The 21898-nt window shown below is 41.3% G+C and overlaps 3 protein-coding genes across 3 annotated transcripts; 2 read left to right on the top strand and 1 right to left on the bottom strand.

The window, feature by feature from the left end:
* Positions 1-140: 140 nt before the first annotated feature.
* On the top strand, positions 141-4146 carry rwdd (RWD domain containing 4). The gene is made up of 7 exons (XM_062383938.1): positions 141-327; positions 786-866; positions 1220-1329; positions 2411-2561; positions 2784-2886; positions 3251-3421; positions 3515-4146. Exons 1-6 carry the CDS (start codon positions 304-306, stop codon positions 3331-3333), a joined length of 552 nt encoding a protein of 183 aa, XP_062239922.1. The 5' UTR covers positions 141-303; the 3' UTR covers positions 3334-3421; positions 3515-4146.
* Positions 4147-6356: 2210 nt separating this feature from the next.
* Positions 6357-10583, bottom strand: ing2 (inhibitor of growth family, member 2). Its single transcript, XM_062384504.1, has 2 exons — positions 10358-10583; positions 6357-7715 (listed from the first exon to the last, which is right to left on the bottom strand). Exons 1-2 carry the CDS (start codon positions 10500-10502, stop codon positions 7015-7017), a joined length of 846 nt encoding a protein of 281 aa, XP_062240488.1. The 5' UTR covers positions 10503-10583; the 3' UTR covers positions 6357-7014.
* A 4008-nt stretch (positions 10584-14591) lies between these two features.
* On the top strand, positions 14592-21655 carry cd68 (CD68 molecule). Its single transcript, XM_062383504.1, has 6 exons — positions 14592-14741; positions 16111-16595; positions 16863-16982; positions 18224-18293; positions 18708-18881; positions 19364-21655. The coding sequence occupies exons 1-6, from the start codon at positions 14693-14695 to the stop codon at positions 19501-19503; spliced, it is 1038 nt and encodes a 345-aa protein (XP_062239488.1). The 5' UTR covers positions 14592-14692; the 3' UTR covers positions 19504-21655.
* The last annotated feature ends 243 nt before the right edge of the window (positions 21656-21898 follow it).

The raw sequence follows: 21898 nt of genomic DNA, 5'->3' as shown, positions 1-21898 counted from the left end.
ATAATCTTTTCAATATTATCTAGATTTTGATACTACAAACAGTATTCATATATATATATATTAAATTGTAATACATCTATTTTAGAGATGTCGCCTCACATCCCCGAATGATGCGGTTCAAAGTTGACTCAGCGTGTCCCACTGCGCATGCGTATACTAGCGTGGCGACTGCACCGGTGGGGGGAAGTTGTGCGAACATGAACGTAGTAAAGTTGTAACGGCAGAAATGGGCTGTTAACCGGGGCAGATTGACGTCAGCGGCTCCGAGCAGAGAGAGAAGCACACGGACACGGCGGTAGAGCCATGACAGCTAACGAGGACCAGGAGGTGAGGACCGAACGAAGCTACTGCGAAAGTGTTGTTAGCTGTTAGCGGCTAACCAGCAGCTACACGCCACTTAGCATGAATCGTAGCCCCTCGGGTTCCTGGTGGTTCTCGGTGTCAGAGCTGTTTTAGCTCCGGGCTCAGTCGGACAGGTGAACGGGCCGGATGCTGTGGAGCGTGTCAGACCTGTATGAGACTGACGACATGTGCAGGGCTGCGTGTCAAGTGTTTTGTCAGCTGTTTATCAAGCCATACTCCATTTCCGTTTACATGTATGACGAATTAAACAATAACTCGTCATGCACATGTGTGAGGTCTTATTTTTATTCTGTGAAGTCCTCTGCTCTTATCGGATTGAATTTAATTAATATAGTTAATATCTCTGAACGGTGTTTGGTGCACGGAAGCAACATATTGACTGCACGTATCAATCCGTCACTGTCCCTCTTCTTCGATCACAGATGGAGTTGGAGGCCCTTCGCTCCATCTATGAGGGGGATGAGAGCTTCAAGGAAATCAGCCCAGTGTCCTTCCAGTTTCGGGTGAGTACTGGTCCCAGCTCTGTACTGTCTGTACCGGATGTTGACTTCCATCCTAAGGGATCTGATCACGAGGGGACAGTAATAAGTACAGGCCTAAATGTGTCCTGAGAGACAATCATGTTGTATGGACGCTAATGTGACACTTAGAAGACAGGAGACACACTCAAGATACATTTAATTACCAGGTCTGAACAGGGCTAATGTCTGCTACACCAATCAAATACCATTATCTACGATACAAGAAGACAGAAACCTTCATGATTCACCTTCACTGGTTTTTAAGACCTTACGAAGAGCTGTCAGGTTTGATTCTGATGTCGTAAGTTGCCTTCTCTTGTGTTCTATAATGAAAGATAGGAGACGTGGAGGACACCAAAGCGTTCATCCTGGACATCACGTGGCCAGAGACGTACCCAGAAACAACCCCACAAATCTCCCTCGGCGGCTATTTCAACAAAAAGATGTACGTTTGTGAGCACAATGTATTGTCCAATGTCCTTCCTCTGTATTGCTGTACTTTATATGTGAAGAACTGGGCACTGTAAAAATCTGGAAACTCCAATCACAGGGTTCCAAGCTTTAGGACTACGGGACTTAAATGAACGGTTTACAGATGTAGTGTAAGCAGCGACCGTGCAATCCTGGCATTTGTTGAAACCCTAAAGCATTTAACAGGAACTGTGTTGGATTTTTTCTTTAATATAGAAAATTTGATTAATCTAAACGATTGACCATTTCCGAAGCGCCGCATCGCGCAGCCCCAAGGAAAGCCTGGCTGTTAAACCTTTGTGCGGTTCACGTGGGCTGGGATGCGCCCTGCACCCACAACATACCAACATAGGGGCTTCCTATTAGCTAAACCTACATGTCAATCAACTGTTGTGAATCAAATTGAACGATACCACAGCTGAACGATACCTATTTTTTTCGTTCTCTGCAAAAACACCAGGAAACACTGGGAAATGATCTTAAACGATATAAATGATATATTTTATATGATATAAATTACCAAATATGTATCCCATACTTTGTATTCCCCTTATGTTGTCCTGGAGTTTTAATTTCCCAAATTTTCCCAATCACAAAATTAACGTTACGTAGTGATATCGAAGAAGAACATAAATGCATAATTTGTATGGGTCCGACGCATCGGTTAAAAATATTGTTGTCGACTCATTTTCAGCGTGGACGTCATCGAATCGCGGCAGCCCTAAGCCAGGGGGGGATATCAGTGCCGTCAACAAAGTGCCTATGTAACCTTCAACCCCATTGATCCACATCAACCTGTAGTGTAAAGTGCTTTGAGTGGTCATCAAGACTCGAAAAGATCTTTATATACAGACCATTTTAAAGGTTTTATTTTGTTATTATAATTTAGATTTTGTGTTATTTCTCAAAATTCTAATTTAGAGAGAGCCTTAAAATGTTGAAATGGTTTCCATCATGTTGGGGTCATGGTTGCTGTATGATACTGTTGTTCACACACACACACACACTACATAATGTTTATATAATATTTCCAATCATGTTGCTTTCACTCACAGCTCTCCAGAGACAAAGCAGCAGATCCTGTCGAAGCTGGATGAGCAGGTCGAGCTGAATCTTGGGACCGCCATGATGTACACCCTGTTTGAGTGGGCCAAGGAAAACCAGGAGGCCCTCATGGAGAACCATAAACCTGTGGTGACCACCGTTGTAAGTACAGTACAGTCGTTCTTTCTCACAGCCATCTCGAGTACTCACTGAAATGTTTGTGGACTGCGCTGCCTCAGAAAGAAGAGTTCTCTTCTTCCTTTTTATAAATCTGTTCTTCCTTCTTTAGTGGAAGGTTTAAAGGCGTAAATAAATGTGAGTCAGCAACAGCCAAAGTCTTCGAGGTTCACGAAAATAGCCGTTGGTTGTTTCTTGTGGTTGCAGACGATGCCCAGCAGTGAGATCAACACCAGCTCGACAGGCAAGAAGAGGGAGAAGAAGGAGCAGCTGACCAAATCTCAGAAGAGAAGAATCGTCAGCAGAACAGGTACCTGACATGGGACGAGATGCCAGTAGGAGCTGACCTGATTTAGACGAGCATGGTGATCCCAGATCAGACCAGATCCCAAAGCTGAACAGACTTAGACAGAGCGACACTTACTCAACAACACATAAAAATGAAAACATTTTGTCCACATTTCCTTAAATTATACCTCAAACACACTTGCATGGTTCACTTTTTTAGTTTCTAAAGACCGACATCCTTTTACTCATGAAGCATAAGTTAAACCTCAAGCTAGTCTGTAATCGTAATATAACTTTCAATTTGTTTTTTAAGCCAATATTTCTTTACATGAAGTTGTCTTATTGTATCTATGATCTATGATCACAACCCAAACTTGTGCTTTTAGATCACAAGGGAGAACTGCCAAGAGGCTGGAACTGGTTCGATGTTATCAAAGTAGGTGCATCTTACCTTTTCTCCACTAGATGATGCTCATACTCAACTTTTAAAACAAAATAAGTGACTCATGATGTTTTGTCTTTTCTCCCTGTTCATTACAACAACCTTCCACCAGCATGTAAGTAAAACCACGTCAGCTTAAAAGATACTGAAGCAAATCCCTGACACAGTCCAGGGTTACACACTGTTTCTTTTTGCTTTTGTGTTGCAGTTGAGTAGAACGGGAGGAAAAGATGACGACCAGGTGTGAGTGCAGTGATCTGGTGGCGCTTCACACGAGACGCTGCAGTGACGTGAGCAGGGACATCACTGCAGCCTGTTGCTTTCTGCTGTCCGGAAGCCTTCACATCCAAGCTCACCAACAGGTTACACTCACAATGGATAGCTCCATCCTGACGACCACAGCAGGCTGGACGATGGTGGACACACACACATACACATTTATTCACTAAACTGAGACTTTGTGGTGGGATTCATCAGAAGACCTCGCCGTGTTTTTCTGTGTTTGTGTAAAGCAGTGACGTGAAGAGGAACGTGCCGATTTCTGTTCATTTTAGCCACCAGATGTTCCGCTCCATCAAGGTGGAGTGTTCTTGAGCTACTTGCTGTCACTGCCATGTTTTCATTCACCGAGGTTAGGCCCAGCTGTCAGGCTCTGAGCTGCAAGTGTCACCTGCTCTTCATCTGACGTACAATGTGAGTTTGTGAAAGCAGAGAGATTTTTTAGAACTCGCAAAATGTTACTCCTGTTACCATTTCTTATTTTGGTAAATGTTTCATTTCCCCTATGAATTGAAAACCCTTAAATTTTTTTATGTATAAATAAACTTGTCATGGTCTGCTGCTCGTCTAACAGTATCATTTATCAACGCTTTCTATATATACAATAAATAGTTTGTCATGCTGGAGTTTTGTATTCAGTCCTCATACACTAGTACACTGGTGTTGTACCAGTATGTTGTTAATAGCTCCCATCTACACACTATGTATTATCTTTTAAAGATATCAGACTATCTCGTTCACTAATCAGTGAAGTCTGATTAAGTCCTTGTGAACTTCTCTGTAGTAGCAGGAGAGTAAATGGTTTTGTATTTAAATAGCGCTTTTCTAGTCTTGATGAACATTCAAAGCGCTTTACAGTACAATTTTACATTCACACATTCATACAGTGCATCTATCGCAGCACTTTGTTATTCTATGGGGGGCCATTCAGGGTTCAGCATTTTGCCTAAGGACACTTCGGCATGCAGATGGGTCAGACTGGGGATCGAACCACCGACCTTCAGGTTGGAGGATGACCACTCTACTCCTCAGCCACAGCCGCCCCAGAGTAGAGACTCTCCGCATTTTGCATTAAATGTCTATTTATATTCGCAGCTCTAAGCTGCATCAGTGTATTCCAAAAACATCAATTGAGCAGGGATAGCTTCTTCAATTTATACAAATTGACATGGTAATAATAACAAATACTGTTATTTTGTTGATGTTTTCAGTGTTAACACTGCATCTAATGCACTTCTGTCCGCCCTGGGAGATGGATCCCTCACGTGGATCTCTCTGAGGTTTACTTCTCTTGTTGAGGGTTAAGGACAGATTACTCCTGCTGCAAATCTTAAACCACATCTACTTTGTATTTTATTCTGGTACCTTTCATCAACCCTGATAAGATTAAAGTATGGTGTAATTGCAGACTAATAACTATATACGATGATACAAGTGGGGGATATGACACGCACACACACACACACCGACAGATTAATATGGCCCTGCTGTAGCTTTAACATAATCTTTCCACATCACAGTTAAAATACAGAGATTATAATACCATGCTGCCATTGGTCTCCACAAGGATTCTGCTGACAAGAAAAAAACTCAGTCTGGATGTGAAAATGGCCCTCACATTTATCTCTGTGCTCTGACAGACTGAGGGTGTGGGAGCCCTTCAGGTAAAACGCTAAGAGCATCTGTGGCTATGGGAACCTGCTGAAGAGCCCAGTAAGGTTGACGTGACACGGGAAGGGAGCAAAGTCCTTCTGCTGTCAGGTGAAAAACAGAAGTGGGCATTAAAGGTTCCTGTGGAACGGGTTATTGGTGCTGGCGTCATGTGACTGAGTGTCTTTACACACACACACCTCAGTTTGTCTTCACACTCTGCTGCTAAAAACCAACTGTTTCCTAAAGACTCTTTCACATCAAGGTGTCATACTGGAGCATGTTTTCACACATTCAAGTAAATAGATTGAGCAGAGTGCCTGTGAACAAAATCCTTCCACTAAGATTTAAGGTAATCCAGTAGCTTTTACTAACAATCAGCGGTGGATGCACGTGTCCTCTGTATGAAGCTGCTTCATGGGCACAAGGTTTCTGTCCTGCTCGGCCTCCACCTTGTCAGGGTCAACATCTGGAACTGTCAGCTCAGCACCTCGAGTCTCCGAGGACAGAGACCTGTTTGGAGAGTCCAGCAGCAGCAGTGAGGAAGAAGGGGAGGATTCATCGGACACATCTTTTACACCAAAGTTAGCAGGTATACACAGGTAAGATACCCGGGGAGTCATGTTTGTATGTGCCCGCAAACATGTCAGAAGTGGGGAAACGACACACAACAGAAGAAAGCCCAATGGATGCCGGTAACAATGTTATGGTGGTTTCACTTTTTTTCTTTATATCTTTTGCTTCAGTTCCTTTCAAAGTTAAAAGGCGACTGAAGATTTTTGGTTGCTGCTTGAAGAGAGACAGGTGGAATTTGTGGAAGAGGCAACAGAAGATTCATTGCCTCCAGAGCCAGGCGGCATTAGCCAAAGACACTGGTCCTTTGTAGGAACTGCTTTCCCTAGCTTGATAATTTGAATTTTAAAAAGAAACACAGAATCAAAAAACTAATTTTATGAAGCTTTTGTATGTCTCTTCAGTTTCATATACATGTTTTTTGAATAGTTATGGAGATATTTAACTCTTGCCCCAGGTGTTTTCTAATACCACAGCACAGTGCTGGACTAATTCAGCCTGTCGAGAGACTTTGTCAGCTTCCCACTGAAGAAAACAGAGCAGGTACCTAAATGACAATACTTTGTTTTAATGAATATTAAAAAGAAATGTACACAAGAGTGATAGTGAACCAGCGAAAACGTTCAGTCCACAAACATGACCTTCTATTCCAGTGTCCCATCAACAATCATCTCCTCAATTAAATATCAATCTCTGACATATTACATGTGAACGTCATTCTCTAGACGCCATTGTTATTTAAAGACACACAGATTCCAAACAATTGAGTATTATTAAGAAAGTTAAAATAAAGAAATCACAATTTGTTTGGGCGAAACATAACAATAAAAGAATGATCATTAACAGGAATACCTTATATTTTATTAGGACCTTGACTATAATGAAAGGGATACTAAAACAAACATGTAAAAATAAAAAATGTAAGTCCCACAAGTAAACAAAACACTTGAGGATGCTGGCAGCTTTGAGCTCATGATTCTTGCAGTAGCTGGACATCCTACAGACAACAGCACAGTTATTGCCAGTGGAAACAATCAGTGGATGGCGCAGCACAAGTTCAATCACAACTGGTCCTTGATTCATAATAAGCGCTGCTACTAATGGTGTTCGATTGTGCTCTTACAACATCACAAGTACTGTCATCGACTACGACCAACAGTTCTAACCCTCGACCTGAGGACGTCTTCAAGATCAAGATCAAAGTCACTACCTGGACCTGCGGTCTTTTCTGTTCTTGTCCAAGCTTTTGTCCATTGTCTTTTCATTGTCCCCTCTGCATTTGGGGCAGTACCATTTGCCCTTAGGCTTGTAGGTCAGCCCCACGCAGGAGAAGTGGAACCACTCGATGGGGCACTGGTCATTGTCGCAGCCAATCATCTCACCATAAGACACTTGCTCACAGAGACAATAGGTGGGCTCATTAGGGTCAATTGCGAATTCCACCGGTGAGGCGTCCCGGTCCTGTTTGGACTTGCGCTTCTTCTTCTTTGCAGACTTGGACTTCTTCTCACGGGGAGGAGGGACGGATAGCTCCTCCAGGGGGTCGTCCACCAGAGAGCCGTTGGCCGACGGGTGGCTGGAGTCACGACTCTCGCTGTTGCGCTGTCGTCGCGGGCGCCGGGTCGAGCTACGCTCCGGGGCCGGGGGCTCTGCGACACTGGAACGCCGCTCCGTGGGGACCCGCTCCGCCTCACTGGGCTCCTGGAAGCACAGGGAATGGGAGTCCATCTGGCGGGAGCGGTTCTCCACCAGCTCCGTCATCTGGGTCACCACGTGGATTTTCTCGTCCCCCAGCTCCTGGCTGAGGATGAGCGCCCGCTGCAGCTGGATCTGCAGGCGCTTCCTCTGAGCCGCATCCTGCTCCCCTTTGTACTTCTCAAAGACTTCATCCACCTCCTTCAGCACATCTGCAAGGGACAGAAGACAAAGACAAATGAATGGAACTGAGTGTAAAAGGTGCTCATTTCATTAGTCAGTCTTAGCTGTTGTTTTGTTTTTTTCATTACTATTTGTAAAACTTTTGTTATTCCGTCAAAAACCGAAATGCATTCTCTACTATAACAGAATAATCAAAACATGGCCTTTTTGTCTTTATATTCCAATACTGATAAAAAAACATTACAATAGAAGAGAGAGAAATACAACATATGGATTAAAAAAAAGATGTGTCAGCCTCTGAGCATCTGGTTTAATCTGACACTTCTTGACTCCTATGTTCTGAGTTGGACTTCTCCTAAAAAATCAGTACTTTGTTAGAACCACCATTCCAATATTGGGAATTCCTCCTTTTACTCTACACTGGCCTCAGGTCAGATTTAACCAGATTTTGGAAACTTTCCTCTTGAGATTATGCTCCATGTTTGTTCGCTGCACATTCCTGCAGCCAATCTCCTGTTCTACCACATCAGAATCAGAATCAGAATTCTTTTTATTGCCTTGTATATTTTCACATACAGGAAATTGCCTTGGTGTGGTTGGTGCACTTTACAAACAACAATATAAAAACAACAATATAGAGCAATATAAACATCAATATAAAAAACAACAATATCGAAAAAATAATATATACATTTCAGAGGTCCTACTGGGTTCACAGCTGTTGACTGTAGCCTTCATGGAAGAGAAAGGGAAGAACTTGAGCTAAACTGTAATTCCTTTTGGAGAACCAGTCCCACCCTCTGCAGGACACCATCACAGCAGCTGGCAGGTGTCACAGGTCACTCCTTCCTGGGCTGTAAGACTGTACAATATGCTCTTCTCCCACAATACCAATTTTGGGAGTGCACTGTAAACTCAAGTTCAACTCATTTAACTGTGCAATTGCTCATTTCTGTCCATGTGTATCAATGGCTCATGTGCAATCCCTTACCCTGCTCAAACTGTATACATTCTGTTTGCATTGTTATTGCTATTCAACTTGCTTCTTTAACTGTGTTTTCACCTTTTTTACTTTTTTATGTGCCATATCTCTTTATTTATTTGCACAATACCTTGTTTCCCTACCACCTGAACGTGGCTGTCTCGCCTCCTTGTCACATTGCGTCCTGCTGCTTTTCATTTCTCTAATATTTACTTTTCTGTCTTTGCTTTTAACGCCTTTTGTAAGCAGTTATTAAAAAGTGCTGCAAAAATTAATATCTCCTCAATGTTACTTCTGCTGGTGTCTATTTTGATCCTGGTTTTTTTGCTGCTGCACCACAGCGAATGTCCCCGTTGTGGGACCAATAACGGACGAGCTCACCGTTTCATAGGTTTGGCTGACAGGAGACTCGCACCAGTCATCAGGTGTAGAGGTGTTCCGGATAAAGTCCTCCCTCGCGTGCATTCTTTTATATGGTTTTTGCGCGGACATTTTAAACCTAAGCTGAGGAGGAGCAGGAGCTGGACATGTTGGAGGAGGGCTGAGCTGCAGTGAGGTCCTCGACACAGGAAGTGGCGTCAGTGTGACGTAAGAAGGGGGTTGCCTTGGAGAGGAGCTCTCCGTCTCTGCTGCTCACGCTCGACCGGGCACAGTGGTCGGGCGTACGTCGCACAAGCCCGAGGTGGGGGATCGAACTCGAAACGATCCGTTCGCTAAAGCGTATTCACGTGATCCACGTATTGTGATCACCTACGGAAGAGGTGTCCGCGGGACATGTCGGGAGCGGAAGCTGCTGCTGCTCTTCACTCTGCGTCGAATTTAAGCAACAATGAGACTTGTTGTGTTGCTTTTGTTAACAAACGTCTGCACGCTAACAACATCGACTTCGATAATAAACCCGCATCCGCTAAATGTATCGCAAATATCTCGTAGACAACCGTGCGGAAGTTGCCAGGTAACCTGGGGCTTCTCTCCGTGTGCAGAATGCAACACCAGCTTACGATTAAAAATATGGCCAGTGTGTGTAAACCGTGGTCGTTCGGGCATGTGCAGATGTTAATTAGCAGAATTCACCATCGTTTGCTAGTCTTCGTCCCACGTCGGGTGTGTCGGCGTCCACCACACACACCATCACATAAATCCCCCGAGTTTGCTCGTTATTTCCTGGGCTTTCCCACCACAACCCCTCCGCGGAAACGCTATGGTGGGCGGCAGTGCAGTGTTCCTTTTGAAAAAGTTCACGTTTGACTGGAACGCGGTGCTGGGTTTTGGATTAGATCGGCGCCGAATGTGTGACCGGACAACGAGTGGTCATGGGAGGTGGGTTTCAGGTCGCGGGACACACGAAGAGTCGCTGGGAGAATGGAGGATTCTATTCGGAGCTTTTTTCTCAATGAGTTTGGCGTCACACACACATAGGACGGAGTGTCTCCTGGCTATGCTAACTGTCGGACGGCTTGTTTTATTTTACATCCCAATGATCCACGTCCTGTCACCTCGGGTCTATCCAGGGGAACGTTAACAAGGGACGCTCGGTTGTTTTTGTTTCTGGGCAAAATGGGAACAGAAGCCCCGCGCCTGCTCTCCACCATTTCAGCCCATCATCATCATCCTCATCTGGCGTTTAAGGATCTCCGGTTGTAAACAACGCACGATAATAAACAAAAACAAAGGGTCCAAGCACAATACCTTGATACTTTGCATCGATCTCTCGGAGCAGGGACACATTTCTTTGTATGTCCAGAGGTAGGGACTCCACACATTCCAGATAATCCTCCACATAGTTGACCAGTTGTTGCGACTTGTCGGTGCCCGGGTGGTGGTGGCCTAACATCGCCCCTGCGACGCATAGAGCCGCCAAGCGAGTGTGGGAGAATTAGGTTCAAATACAGTTGCGATCAAATGCTTTGCGACTTTGCAGGGCAGTTCACTTCAAACAAAACTCCGGCCGCTGCGCATGCGCCAGTGTTTCCCTTTTATGGCAGCTTACAGTTTCCTCTGGACGGGCGTCATTGAAAGGCGGGGCCAGGGGGGACTTGCAGCACCGTGATTGGTAGAGAGCCACCTCATCATCATACGGTTTTCCCGGGAAATTAAACCAATGGGGAGGTTCAAAACACTGATGGATAGAATGATAGATAGAAAGATTCATTTGTTCTGTGGTGTTTAGGACATTTAATTGATAATTAATTTTGTACAACTTGTAAGTACATTTGCAACCATGTTAGAATGGTGTGTCGGTCTAAATTCTGGACTATGGGCAGAAAAGGTCTCTGGTTCGTCTCTGGTTCGACTCCACGGAGAAACAACAAAAAAACGAACCTGGATTGATCTCTCCAAAAATCCAAGAGGATTCTCCCTACCCTGTCTAGTGCCCCTGAGCAAGGCACCTTACTCCCCCAACATCTGCTCCCCGGGCGCCGTACATGGCTGCACTGCTCTGTGTGTCCTGCACCAGATGGGTTAAAAGCAGAGGTTAAATTTTCCTACCTGCATGAGTGTGCCTGTGCATGCATGTGTTTGGGACAAATAAAAGCATCTTAATCTTAATCTTAATTCACAAGGTTGGTCCAGAGTGGAATACCCCTTTAAATATTATATGAGTTGCTATGAAATTTTGCAGTTATGCCCCCCCCCACCCCCACCCCCCAGCAACACACACACACACACACAAACACACACAATTAATGTGCCACACAAAGTTTGGAAATTAGAAGGGATAGATAGATAGATCATCATTCATCATTCATCATTCATCATTCATCATTAATTACTCATTACTCATAGGAAGTCAAAAATAAAGGATCTTATTTAAAATTAAATTAAAACGAAACAAAAATGACTGAAATGTTGAAATAGTAGCATAAATTAACACGTGGAGATGTTTGATCCATTAAAATAATTATAAAATGTAATAAATAAATGTGCAAGGGGCTATTATATGCAGGTAAAAGTAGAAACAGTTCTCTGGCATGAGCGCTCTTACAGCTCATATACTTGTTGAGAAGAGAAAATTGTTTATTTATGTTATAGGTGATCTTATGATGATGATAATGGTCTTGTGAACAAGACATGCAATATGCTTGTCATAGGCGAAACGATTCCAAGTCTGTCAGGAATATGGTTTTCTTGTTCTTGTTCTTCCTGATTTTTCAGCCTGTGTGGGGTTTCCTGTGTGTGTGCTGTAGGCTGGGAGTGGTTTGCTGTTAACTTATCTCCTGCCAGTCTCACTGAGCTGCAAATCCTTTTTCACCCATAGAAACACTTGAACCAACATCTCTGGTTTTAGTTTACTTTGCTTGTCTGCTTGAAACCAACTTCTGTTGTCTTTTATCTGTGCTTATGATCACAAAGAAATACCCTGAACTGGATTTAGACTCTGAAATAATGAGCAGTTTGAAGCATCTTCACTGTCACTTGAGAGTCCAGCCACACTTCACAAATCTTAACTAGAAAGAGACACAGTAAAGCGCTTGCTTCAGTTAAGGCCCAACTGTCCCCTTAAATTAAATCAAGTTTCACCAAATGTCACACATACAGTGTCATATTGCTGAATGTACCTGTTTTTTATTCATCAAGATCCCTGAATTATCCCCGTGGGGAAATGGTGAAATTGATGCAAAACAAAATGCAATAACACAATGTTACAGAAAGTGAAAAAAAAGATCCAGGAGCCGCCCCCCTGATCTGCATCCTTCCAAAATCTGTCCAGTAATTTCCAAGGTGCTGATAACACATTTTAAAGAATCAACAGCTCTCGTCATGGCGTCCACAAGATTAAAGGCCCATATGAATGTGACGCTTTCTCTTATCCACTGTGAATGTAATGATATGAATCAGCATCTTAAGGCTTTGAGGCCTGTCAAAATTTAAGATATAACCCTGTTTTACCATATATTTTGAATTTACAGACTACGAAAACATCTGCTGACATCTAAAACATCTGCTGACATCTAAAAACATCTGCTGACATCATGTGCTATACACTGGGTCACAGGGTTGAGGTGAGGACACTCCTGACTCTGACCACACAAGTTCCTCCTCGATGGCCATTTTTAAGAAAAGCTGATTTCCCAAATGCAGCTTGGCAAAATGGTATAACCGGTCTTGGATACCCTTAGGGAATCTAAAAGAAATAGCTGCGCGAGTACAGACTAAGTCACCTAATTCAGGGGGCAGATCATTCAAAAGTTTGTCAACGAGACGCATATTAGCAAATCATTAAAACTGTCAGAGTTCAATCAAATACATTTCTCCAAAGCCCTACAGAGACAAAGCCTTTAAAAAAACAATTTGTTTTTTTTTGTTTGATTGGGGACTCATTTCTTCTGTTTGTTTCACCAGCCTGTCCCCAGCATGTAATACAGTAACACAAATGAGAAAGAATCATAGCAAGCATAAATACCACTGCAAATAGTTAAGTTGTAGTGGGCAGTTCACTAACCATAGGGTCAATGTTTCAATCCCCGTCCCCCCCAGTCTGTGTGGCATAAGTGTCCTTGGGCAAGGTACTGAGCCCCATTTGCCCCTGACAGCTGGTGACTGATGTGCGAAAGAGAAAGTGCCGCACATATGTGCACTGCGTGAATGGTTAAATAGCAAAACTTTAATGGAAAGTACTTTGAAGGATCATCAAGACTAGAAAAGTGTTATATACAGATAATTACCATCTTAAGCTTTGATCCACTCAAATTGATACCTCAGCCTAACAGTTCACAGATGGAATAACTTCAGCTTCTACATGCTCAAAAATGGAAGCAACACAAAGTTAAACAGTGCAGGAATCAAAACTGAAACAACAGTTTGAAACAGGCTGACCCTGGGGTAACGTTAATGAATCAAGCATTTGGTGTTTCAGTGGTGCCGTTATAACAAATGTGTCCTTATTTAAGTTATGTATATTTATTTCATGTGGGCTTTTGTATGAGATGTCCAAGTAGGATTTCCTTCAGTTATTACTGTTCACAGTGCATTGTATGAGACTAAAGACACTTCCAGGCAACATATGTGTTCGGTTGACAGTTGTTTCATGGTCTTGATAACCACAAAATGTAGCACTGGACTGAACGGATTTCGTTTCGTTCTCGTGGAAAATAACATGTGACCTCTTCCCTCCAGTTAGAGTCAACACGTTCTTTCCCTCTTGCCACAGTGGTTTCGTTTCCTGAGTAATGATAAGTAGTCAAGAATCGTAATCACATAAGAATCAACACTAAGACTTCCGGTTAATGCTTTCAAAATACATTCCCTGCAGTGACGTCCACAACGACCCTCAAGATACACCCTTCATTTCAGACTATGGCATAAAAACTAGAGTATTACATTATTATCACTAATTCTAATCCTCATATACCAGTTGACTTCCACATTTGATCCATGAGATATCTTAAAAGACAAATCATATTTGTCTTTTAAAAGACTTAATTTCCCTTCGGGGATGAATAAAGTAATCTATCTATATGTTTGAGCATATTACATTACATTACATTTCATTGAGTTAACGCTTAATCCAAGGCGATTTGTGCAATAAGTGCAATCAACCATGAGGGTAGAAACCCACAACAAAAAGAATCAAGAAAGTACAATGTCTTTAAAAAAACAAAACAAAAAAAACCGACAAAGTGGTATAAGTAAGTGCCATTTAAGTGCTACTAAATTAATAGTTTAACATTTTTATTCAATATTAATATTGCGCTAAAAGAAAAATTGAACGTTTGTTTCACTAATATAACATGAACATGACAAGATGTAAATAAGAGATAGATAAATTACTTTTTAATTCAGAAAAAAATATTTGCGAACCATTCTACCATGAACATCCCCTGGTAGCTTGCACGTGGGGTTTCTTCTTTGCCTAGTAGGCGTGCTTTTATTTTAACAGGGTTTCCTGTGGTGTTCTCGGTCCCTGTCTCTTAAAGCTTGACACTCGTGCTCGTGCAGCTCAGTTGCTTCACGGTGTCAGTGTCAGAAGTCCAGCAGGAATCTTCGGCTCGTCAGTCAGTCCGTCAGTCAGCACCTGTCACCATGAACAGAGCAGTTGTTTTCGTGTTTGTCGCCTGCTGTGCGCTCTCAGGTAAGACATTGTTTTTTATCAACATTTCACTTCAGGCATTGTGCAAAAGTAAGACATGCTCCAATACTTCGCTATGTGTAGTAAATAAAACGTTTATTTCACCTCAAAACGTGGACCCTCTAAGCGATATAATGCTGCATTCGTGTTCGAATTGCTCCGGTTTCAATGGGGTCATCAAAGAGTCTATTGATTGTATAAGTGAGGTGTGACGTATTTTTATGAGACCTGAATGTGACTTCCTGGATTGTTTAGGGAAGAGACATGTCCGCACTCTTTCGGTGGAGTTGCAGGTCTGAGTCACATGTCTGCCTACTTTTTTTTAGAGAGACAGAGACAGAGACAGAGGCAGGACAGGATGAATCTGTAACTTTCTTTGAATCCTAACAACAGAGTTGGCTTATTCACGTGCAATTGAGTGAAATGAATGACGCTAAAATAAGTCCTATGTTATAATCAAGCGCTATTATTCTGAATGTGCGCTCACTGTGGTTACTTAATTTTGACCTTAAAAATGGGACATGAAACTGCAGATAAGGTGTGTACTGAAAACCCTAATAGTGTCATAAATGTGCGGCAGAGTGTACTAACATAGATATGGCAGCATCAGCTGGCATAAACATGAACTGCAGTCAGGATAAACTAGGTCAGACTGGTCATTTGACCGTTTGATAGATGGAGTTGCTTGTAGTTCAAACATCAGCCGTTTCGTCAACAAACATTGATATGCACTTTACAAGGACTAATGCTATATTAACAATGGATTATATATCTTAATTATGAAAAGGTTCAATTGAATCGTCAAACTCTGCCATTCCACTTTGTTATTTTGTCTCTCAGCTTGTTTTAGCTCATTACTTTGGTTTAACAGCCCAGGAACTTTTATGCAAGAAAGCGTCAATAAACCCACTCTATGCTAACTGGCCCGAACCAGGCAGCAGATAGACAAGGACTGTGAGCAGTTTGTTAAGAACATCTGGCAACTGAGGAAGCAAGTGATGTTTTTCATAAGTTTGTGGAGAACGAAATAAGGATAAAAAAAAAAAAACATTCGTCATGTGGAACAACTCCAAAATTATTTTCTAAAACTAATCATATCTTTACCGTAACATCTCTTAAGCCGATACTCTGCCAGATGTATGATTTTTTTCCACTGTTATAGTTGCCAAAAATACCTCGACCTTACTATTGAAAGTGCCTTAAGATAATGTATGATAATTTGGTTATATACAAATTAAACTAAATTATATTGATCAATTATTTCAAGAAAATCATTAGGTTTGGAGGTGGCTTATTTATATATATATATACATAATGTATATATGTACATTTAAAGGGCTTTGTTTCTTCCTCTCTGTCTTTTTGATTTAAGCACTCTCATTGGCTAAAGATGAACACCAATCTGCAACTGTGACCCCTGCAAAGGAATTTGAACTAGAAAGTACAACCACCACCAAGAATACTACAACCACCACCACCCCGAAGACAACCACCACCACCACCCCGAAGACTACAACCACCACCCCGAAGACAACCACCACCACCACCCCGAAGACTACAACCACCACCCCAAAGACAACCACCACCCCGAAGACTACAACCACCACCCCGAAGACTACAACCACCACCCCGAAGACAACCACCACCACAACCGCCAAGACTACAACCACCACTGCCAAGACTACAACCACCACCGCCAAGACTACCACCACCCCGAAGACTACAGCTCCTCCTCCTCCTCCTGAACCTACTCCCTCTACCAACTTGACTGCAGGAAACTACAGCCTAAAGACCGACAAAGATGTGACTTGCCTGATGGCTCATATGTCATTGCAGATCCGAGTGGCAAGACCAGATGTACGTTTCATTTGTCACAACTACAGTGCCAACAACCATAGTCCCAAAAGGTCTAGCCAATGTTGTGGCACATTCTAATCAAAAAAATCCTTAAAGGTTTTATCATGCCATTTAGGAGTCGTTGACTCAGCTTTTAGCGATGCATGTTTTGATTTCCTCCTAGTGGTGGGTAATAACACCAGAAGAGTTATTGTCTCATCTCTTTGTCGCAAGACATTTCCTTAACAAGGTGGTCCTCTAACTGACTTCTCTCGATTTGTCTCTCAGGTCAATGGAACCTTCATTGTTCAGCCAAAGAAGACCAAAGCTTCCGGATTTTGTAAGGGAACCACGGCCAACCTCACCCTTGAGTTCAAGGAGGGCCACATCACCTTCATGTTCAACAAGGTATATATGATCTTTAGGATTTGGCAAAAATACGTCATCATAATGTTGAAATAAGCGAGGCAATGAGGTCAGCCCTTGTTTCAACAAAAGGCCTAACTTATCTTTGATCTACTACGATTTGACATTTAAATAGAGATCTCATGAAATTAAATAGTGCAACATTAACAGAATTGATCCATTTGTTCTTTTGACGAATAACAAAACAAATAGCTTAACTTGAAGTATCCATCTATCTATCTATCTATCTATCTGAAACTTTGTGGAGGAAGTGGAATCAGAAGTGGTTGTAAAAAAGGGAACTATGGTTGACAGGAATGTTTAAAGAACACATGACATGTGACAATGAACAATACTTGTGTGATTCATTTGGCGGTTTTCTGCATGACAGTCCAGATTAACAGGTTTGAATGTGATAGGTACTTGGCGAAGTATTACTTCATAGTGCCAGTGTCAAACTCACTGCAGAACCCAAGTATAACTATATGAATAAATATGTGTATCTCATACAGTAACCCAGCTAGTGCAGTAAGTAAAGTATGTCCACTATGGGTTAGGGTTGTAAAGTATTTTTTCTGAATATTAATTCAGTGTCACATTGTGATTATCATTATGATCCATTATTGTGAGTTTTTTTCTTGATTGATCATCAAATGTACAAAATATACAAAAGGTCCAAATATTTCAAAAATATTAGGGAATATATTGGACTTGCTGGAAAATTGATTAACAATGAAACCATCAATTCCCCATTGCACAATATATTGATATCAGAATTTTTTTAATTCCATTGGCCCTGACCAGGATCGGTCTTAAGTGTTTGGATAACATATGGCCAAATGACATGGTCTTGGAAAAGAGATTCATGTGGTTATATTAGAAACCTTAGAATAATGAATGTGTATACCTTTTTCATCTTTCTGTGACATATTAAACTTAGTAGATTTAATAGCATTAAAAAACGTCCACTTGAAAGCTCACATTTTGGACATTGTTAGTTTCTTAATGCTTGTCCTTTCAGCATATATATACTTTTATTTAAAAAATGGAAGAAATCATTGAAAAATATTCAGCGAAATTCATGGTCATTTCACTGTCAACAATCGGCAGCACTGTTAAGGGAAGCAGACCATCACCTAAATGGGGTAGAACTCCATGGGGTAGTACCTGTTCCGCCAAATTCCCTTTTTCATTTAAACCAATGTCTCACAGAAATTCTGTCCTACTCTCTTATATTTCCTCAGAGCACTGCAAACAATACTGCCTATGTGAATTCTCTGTCTTTCCTCATCTCCTACCCCTTCAGCAAAGGAGGTAAGTTGTGTTTTATATCGGTCTCTGCATGTGATTTACTGAATTTTACTTTTTAAACAATCGACTCTGCGAATTGGGTCCCTGCATGTGCACGGACATTTCAGCCACAGGTGGATGTTGTGGAAGACTGGCAAAGATTAGCAGAGACAAGAAGCATTAAAGAGGGAGCAGCTTCCTTGTTTGGGTGTTCTTCGGCTTTGTGTAGAAATGATCTGCGGAGTTACTGGAAACTGTGTTGGTGGTAACAACCGACCAACTTTTAATGCAATGCAGTCTAACAAGTTTGTGTCCATATCTGATCATCATTATTTGTTTTATAGATCATGGCATGTTGCCTGGAAGCACCTGAGCTTTGTTTTGACGTGTGTTGTATTAATAAATGTGACTTGACTTTGCTTTGTTTGACTGTTGCAGCTTTGGACCAGTACCAGGCCAAGAACGACTCACTGAGTCTCTTCTCCGCTAAGATTGGACACTCCTACTCCTGCAAGGCTGAATCAATTTACATGGGGCAAGGACTGTACCTGACAGTCGATGAGGACCGGCTGCAGGCCTTCAATCTGACCAAGGCCAATGAGTTTGGCGCTAGTAAGTGTCTTCCTATACAAGAATCAATAAGGGAGAATTTCTTTCTAAATGAGAGTTTCTCATTAATACATGTAGCTTTATATTAAACGCTTGTTAGATCCATTAAAAGAAGAAAAACAGTACTGCTTGTACAATGTTACATAATACCACAATTCGAAAGTAATCTAATACAAGAAGTTTCCTGCACTCAAAATAATTCTAAGCAAATTGATTATTTTTGTCATGTTTTTTTCCATGATTAGTATAATTATCTAAAAGACACATTGAGAAAACACCTGATTGGGTTTTAGTTTGGCAAAAATAATGTATTTTCAAACATGAATGAAAATGAAAATGTTATTGTTTCATTTTAAATATTGGCAGTCACAGACATACATACTGTAGTAAAATATGCTTGGTGAAATGACACCTTTCAAATGGTGCATGTGATTAATTACATTGATTGAAAAAACGAATAACGTGTTGTGTACTTTTGTTTCCAGCTGATTTCTGCCCAGCGGACCAGCCCGATTACAGGGTTGCCATCGCGGTGGGAGTGACATTGCTGGTGCTCATTATCATCGTGGTGGTGGCGTATATTCTGAGCCGCAGGAAGAGAGCCGATGGCTACCAGTCTCTGTAAGGTGGGGAGGGTCAGAGTGAGAAGAGGTCCCCCAGACGGGATGCATGTTATAAATTAGTCAGGCTATGGGGCTCTTTCTCAGGGGCTGAAACACTGAAAACTAACCTGTCCTGTCCTTTAATGCCTTTGTTTACCTATTTTACTGTTCTGTACTGTCAATTATCTACAGTACAAGTCTCTGTAGTGAGCCACCTTAAAGAGCTTCAGTATACAATCAATTAATACGTTGACTTATTTATAAAGCTGTTATAATTAATTAATCGGCGTAACACTTTGAAGTTGTATCTAAGTCCAAAGTAAAAAGAAATAAGAATAGAAAATCACTAAATTTGCTGATTAGTCCTTCAACTCAAGAAAGGCATTAAAATATCTAATTTACTTATATGTCGGTCTTTCAAATTCTGTCTCACATTTTATTCATATTCTGCTTCAACATGTAGATTTGTTATCTATTCAGTTCAACATGTTTCAGCAGAGTCTGACCCACAGAGCAGCAGAGATAGCTCTGATTGACCAGACTCCTGCCAACACATAACCTGGCCTTGGACTTTAGATTGAACTGTGAGTTGACAGCATGTGTAATATCTTTTAACATTAATTGAAACCCCTAAAGCCCCAAGTTATTAGTTGATAATATAAGCAGACATGCTTATATTATATCAAATAATAAAAAGTAATATTAAAAAAAGAATTAGTTATTTCATTTTGAAAATCATGTATTAAATCATTTTTAAAGTCACAAGAAAATAAAACAGGACAGTATATGTTTGCTACTTTGAGATTTTTAATTCACAGTTTTTCTACTAATTTGATTAATTAAAAGCTTTTACTGTTTCTATTCCAGTGGCACACTTCAGACTCCTTACCTATGGATAAGCCAATACAAAACTTTTAATCTCAACATGCCAGTAGACGTTTTTTATACGACAATTGTTTTGGCACAAATGAAAAAGACAAATGACCAGAGAATATGATTCTCATCAAGTCGCTGACACAGTATTTCGACAAAGGGACACTATAAATGATGATACACATCCCTAAAAACTGACATCCTGTGTATTTGTGTAATAACTGACCAAAATGTCTCATCATAATCAGTTGAGGTTATGTTTTTTTTATGTCAGTGACTGTATTAAAAGATGGACGGTTCTAAAATCTCTATCTCCCCCTGGTGGTGATGCCATAAAAATAGGGTGGGAGACTGACACTTGTGGTCAGAGCTGTGATCGTGGTGTCATGAAGGGAAATAGTCAGATTTGTCCCACGGTTTTTCTTCCACAAATGTTTACTTCACTATATTAGCATGGTGTCAAATGTTTTGTTATCCCTATGTTGTTTTAAAGATTCAAATTTTGTGTATTCTGCTATCCAGGGATTGTGTATCGTAAAAAAGGGAAGTTAACCAGTCTCTAACCTTACTGGTGATTATTCATGTGTTTGCATTATCAATCAGCACAAACGGAATGAATAGGATGTTAGTAAGGGATTATTTCTATCTTATCAACATTAATTGCTCTGATTGCTGTTCCAACCATTGTCTTTTTTAATATGTTATGTACCTGATGTTGTGTCTTCATAGAAATGTTACGGCGTAGGTCAGTCTGATTAAATGTTTAATGGACTCATATATTCATCAGATCTCAAGATCTCCTCTCTCCTTCCCCATCAAGTCCATTCTGATACACTTCACTGTCCTGGTGTAATGCACAAACTAAACTGGTTTTATAGGGAATACACTTTATCCAATAAGGTAATTCTGGTGGAAGTTGATATATCAAAACCTGGATGAGGTGGAAATACAAATATTTTTTTTTTTATTTGGGTGAGCGGGCATATAAGTAGGCTAGACCTCCCTTTAATGAAGAAACCCCCCTACTTGTCTTATTATGATAAAAATGTTGTGCTGGGAAATGACTGACTGGAATCAATCACTAGCCAATCACCAACTGTGTCATCGTTTGCCGCCAGCTTCTGCAGTAGTTTGCCAGAGAGCAGGAGTGAGTGTAGTGCAGCTGGAGTTCATCCAACAAGTAATGCGGTGAGGTGAGGAGAAATGAGGGACCTCGCTGCATGTAAAGTTATCAACAGTGTGTGAGCACTTTGTTTGCCTGTTTGTAACTGCCTGTGACAATAAAGTTTGATATATTCTGTGTGTGTGTGTCTGATCTTCAGCTTTCTTTTTATATGAAAAACAATGTAACGATATACAAATTCAAGTAGCATAATGGAAGGTCAAGGACTTGATTGGTTATTGTCAGTAACGGTGGTGTATCATAATAATGACTTAGTTATGAAAGTTTCTCTTTATAATGTCTAACAGGATCTATATTTCTGTCATCACAGTGGCGGAAATGGGCTTCCATACCCGCCACTCCATCGGCTTGTATCGATAATG

The sequence above is a fragment of the Platichthys flesus genome, chromosome 24 (assembly GCF_949316205.1).
Source record: "Platichthys flesus chromosome 24, fPlaFle2.1, whole genome shotgun sequence".
Taxonomy (NCBI): domain Eukaryota; kingdom Metazoa; phylum Chordata; class Actinopteri; order Pleuronectiformes; family Pleuronectidae; genus Platichthys; species Platichthys flesus.
Note: the sequence above shows the minus strand (reverse complement) of the source record. Positions and strands in the feature narration are given on the sequence as shown.